Source organism: Melopsittacus undulatus, chromosome 1 (assembly GCF_012275295.1).
Source record: "Melopsittacus undulatus isolate bMelUnd1 chromosome 1, bMelUnd1.mat.Z, whole genome shotgun sequence".
In the NCBI taxonomy this organism is placed as follows: domain Eukaryota; kingdom Metazoa; phylum Chordata; class Aves; order Psittaciformes; family Psittaculidae; genus Melopsittacus; species Melopsittacus undulatus.
In genome coordinates this window covers 54,884,220-54,887,630 of record NC_047527.1, presented here as the reverse complement: position 1 = coordinate 54,887,630, position 3,411 = coordinate 54,884,220, and the positions used below count along the sequence as shown (strand labels likewise).

The 3,411-nt window shown below is 36.6% G+C and overlaps 1 protein-coding gene across 1 annotated transcript; it reads left to right on the top strand.

Moving 5' to 3' along the window:
• The first annotated feature begins 1,186 nt into the window (after positions 1–1,186).
• Positions 1,187–2,408, top strand: MC2R (melanocortin 2 receptor). Its single transcript, XM_005153454.3, has one exon. It carries the CDS (start codon positions 1,265–1,267, stop codon positions 2,294–2,296), a length of 1,032 nt encoding a protein of 343 aa, XP_005153511.3. The 5' UTR covers positions 1,187–1,264; the 3' UTR covers positions 2,297–2,408.
• Positions 2,409–3,411: the final 1,003 nt, after the last annotated feature.

The window sequence follows — 3,411 nt, the reverse complement described above, 5'->3', positions numbered from 1 at the left end:
TGTTTTCTATTGAAAAGTGGCCAAACAAACACGTTCATCTGCATGAAGGCCAATCACATTCAAGCAGAAATCCAGCTGTCCCAATTACAGATGGCCATTGACACTTGCAGAGAGCATTGTTTGCATACAGAATAGAACTTTTGAAATCTCCCTTTGAAACAGTAACAGAGTGGATCATGACATTTGGCAGCCCCAACTATGAACAAATGCTCGAAGGAATTTTGAGACTTCTTGGTGTGAAAGTGTCGAACAAAGCTGTTTCAAACTTAACAATAGAGAACATATCAGTCCTTTAAAAACAGGAACTTCCCAAATAGCAACAGCATCTGTGTTTCACAAGTGGGGCTATAAATGTGACAAGAGAAAGTGGGTCTTACTGTTTATGTGTGATATCCAAGCTAAATTAATATCATATTTATTTATACATTAATGAAAAGCCTAAAAAGCCTAATCCTTTGAAAGAATTCTGTATGCTATAATGTAGTTTAGATCATGATCATTATGGAGAAAGGAAAACATCATCTTGGTGCTGAAATAAACATTTGGTTATTTAGGCAATTGTAAAACAGCCAAGAAAAGATAATACTTTGGATTTTACTCTGCATTAGAAATGTGTTCATCAAATCCAAAGACAGTTTCAATTTAAATGAAACAAAATCATTTTACTGGCATCTAACATGCCTCTAAAAACATCAATATTTACAAATGTTCACAACTAAATTGAGGGCGTTTCATTTCACCATCAACATTGCAGTGGTAAACATGTTACTGTTCTGGACAACAGTTTATGTTGGCATTGATCTTATTTGTGTCTAATAATACTGCAAATCTTGTGAGAAATGCCAGACTTTCTCAAAGAAAACAGCTGGGCCAGTAAAGATTGCCAAATGCTTGAAGTCTGTCAGATCAGTTTCAGTAAACATGACTTGCTCATTGGTAAAGAAAATCACATATATCTTTTAAAACTTATTTGAAGCTAAAAGAGAATTTACACTTTGTTTTCCTCTAAGGCTCAGTGAAACAGTGGAGCAGCTCTTATTTTATCCAAACCAACTTTGCCTCTCCCAGATGACAATATACATTCATTCCATTGCAATTGGTAATATTTCAAATGTCTATTTTTGCCATATCTGTGTGGTAATTTTATACTTGATATTTACGTTTCTACATGTTTTATTGTAGGAGAAATTCCAAACACTTCAGTTAAGTCTTAAAATTGCTCCAGATGAAGGAGAAAGCCTTTGTCAAAAGAAAAATGTTCTGAATGACAGGTCAACTTCAGAATAAAGCCAAGGCTGAAAAACAACAATCCAGAATCTTTCCACAACCAGAAGAAATGAACACTGAGAGACCTTCCAGTCTAATCAAACATGCAGGGCAGACAAGTATTCCTTCTCTTGAAAACAGAAGTGATTTCTCCTTAAATACCACTGACTGCACCCCAGTTGTGGTTCCAGAGGAAGTTTTTTTCACTGTTGCTGCTGCAGGAATACTGGAAAATCTTCTTGTCCTTATTGCTGTTGTTAGAAATAAGAACTTGCACTTGCCCATGTACTTCTTCATTTGCAGTTTAGCTATTTCAGACATGTTAGGTAGCTTGTACAAAACTTTGGAGAACATCTTTATCATCTTGTGCAAAATGGGGTACCTGACACGTCGTGGGGACTTTGAGAAAAAGCTGGATGATGCCATGGATTCCATGTTCATTCTGTCTTTACTGGGGTCAATTTTCAGCTTGTTAGCTATTGCAGCAGACAGATACATTACTATCTTCTATGCTTTGCGGTACCATAATATCATGACACTAAGAAGGGCCTTGGTTATCTTGGCAATCATTTGGACATTCTGCGCTGGCAGTAGCATTGCCATTGCCCTCTTCTCCTATGAAGCAGCAACAGTCATTCCCTTCACCATCCTGTTCCCTTTAATGATGTTTTTTATACTGTGTCTCTATGTCCATATGTTCCTCCTGGCTCGATCTCATGCTAAAAAGATAGCCTCGCTGCCAACCAGCACAGTCCATCAGAGAACTAACATGAAAGGAGCCATTACACTGACTATTTTTCTTGGAGTTTTCCTTTGCTGCTGGGCCCCATTTGTTCTTCACATCCTCTTAGCAAGATTTTGCCCACATAACCCTTACTGTGCCTGCTACATGTCCATTTTCCATGTGAATGGGACACTCATAATGTGCAATGCGATCATCGACCCTATGATTTTTGCCTTCCGAAGCCCAGAATTACGGAGTACATTTAAGAAGATGTTCTGCTGTGCCAGGTCAAACTGGAACTGGTAAACTCCATGAGAAGTGAAGATTATAGAAGCATACCTGCAAAATGCTGTGCAACATCAGACTTAAAAATACCAACAATTATACTCAAAGTAATATTATGCTTGCAGGATACTGCGTGTGATTTTAGAGCTCGTGAAGAACGCATAAAAACCAAGTATGCAAACAAATCTTTACCAGCCAGAACTCCAGAATTATTACTGATGAAGTTAATTCTGCCAACAATTTTCATGAAAGTAAAAAAAAAAACTGTATCAACTAATGTCGTTTTAGAAAAATTCAAATATAAATCTTCTGCATTGAGTACTGCATTACCGCAGAGATGAGCTCCTGCCAACTTACTTTGTATCAATTATTTCAATGTAAGGTATATACTCCTTTCAAATTCTGTTGTTTAAACCACAGTGAAATGAAAATTTGTTTTTAAACTACACATTTCTATGAAAGTCTATGATAAATTAGAAAATATAGACTTGTAACTGGATTATGCTGGAAAACTGAATTCATGACTGTTCTTTAACTTCTAGTCTCCTTACAAATCATGCAATTAGCGTTCCTTAAGTTTCAAAAAGGATTTTGGAGTGTAAGTCAAAGCGATAAATATATTTTGGTTTAAAGTCTACTTTTAGTGACTGAAGACTTTTTCCAACATAAAATTGTTGTAGCAGCAAAGACAGATATTGAATTTTAAAATGCCAAAGCCAGGTCTGGACTATGAAACAGAGCTACTGAGCTTGCCAGGTCCCAGTTGGAAGTCCCTGGAGAGTTTGCTTTAATAAAATAAGAAGTTTCACAGACAGTAAAAGGACTTTGATTCAGTCCTGACTTTCTAACATGCCACAACAAAGAATTCATAAAACACAATACCAGAGCCAAAATTCAAAGACTCACAAGGAAGTCAAACACCTGGGTAAGGAATCATCTAGCCAATATGGAAGGATGCTACAAAGCAGTTTGTAATTTACAAAATCTTAGTGAGAAAATTTTTAATCGTCACTGCCAAAATAATACAAAACTCGCAAAGCTTTAAAGCAGAAGAGTTTTCAACAGCAAAATATCCTGGAGCAGTCCAGAGCATATGGCGAGAAATGAACGTCATGATAATTCAGGGGAGTTACTCA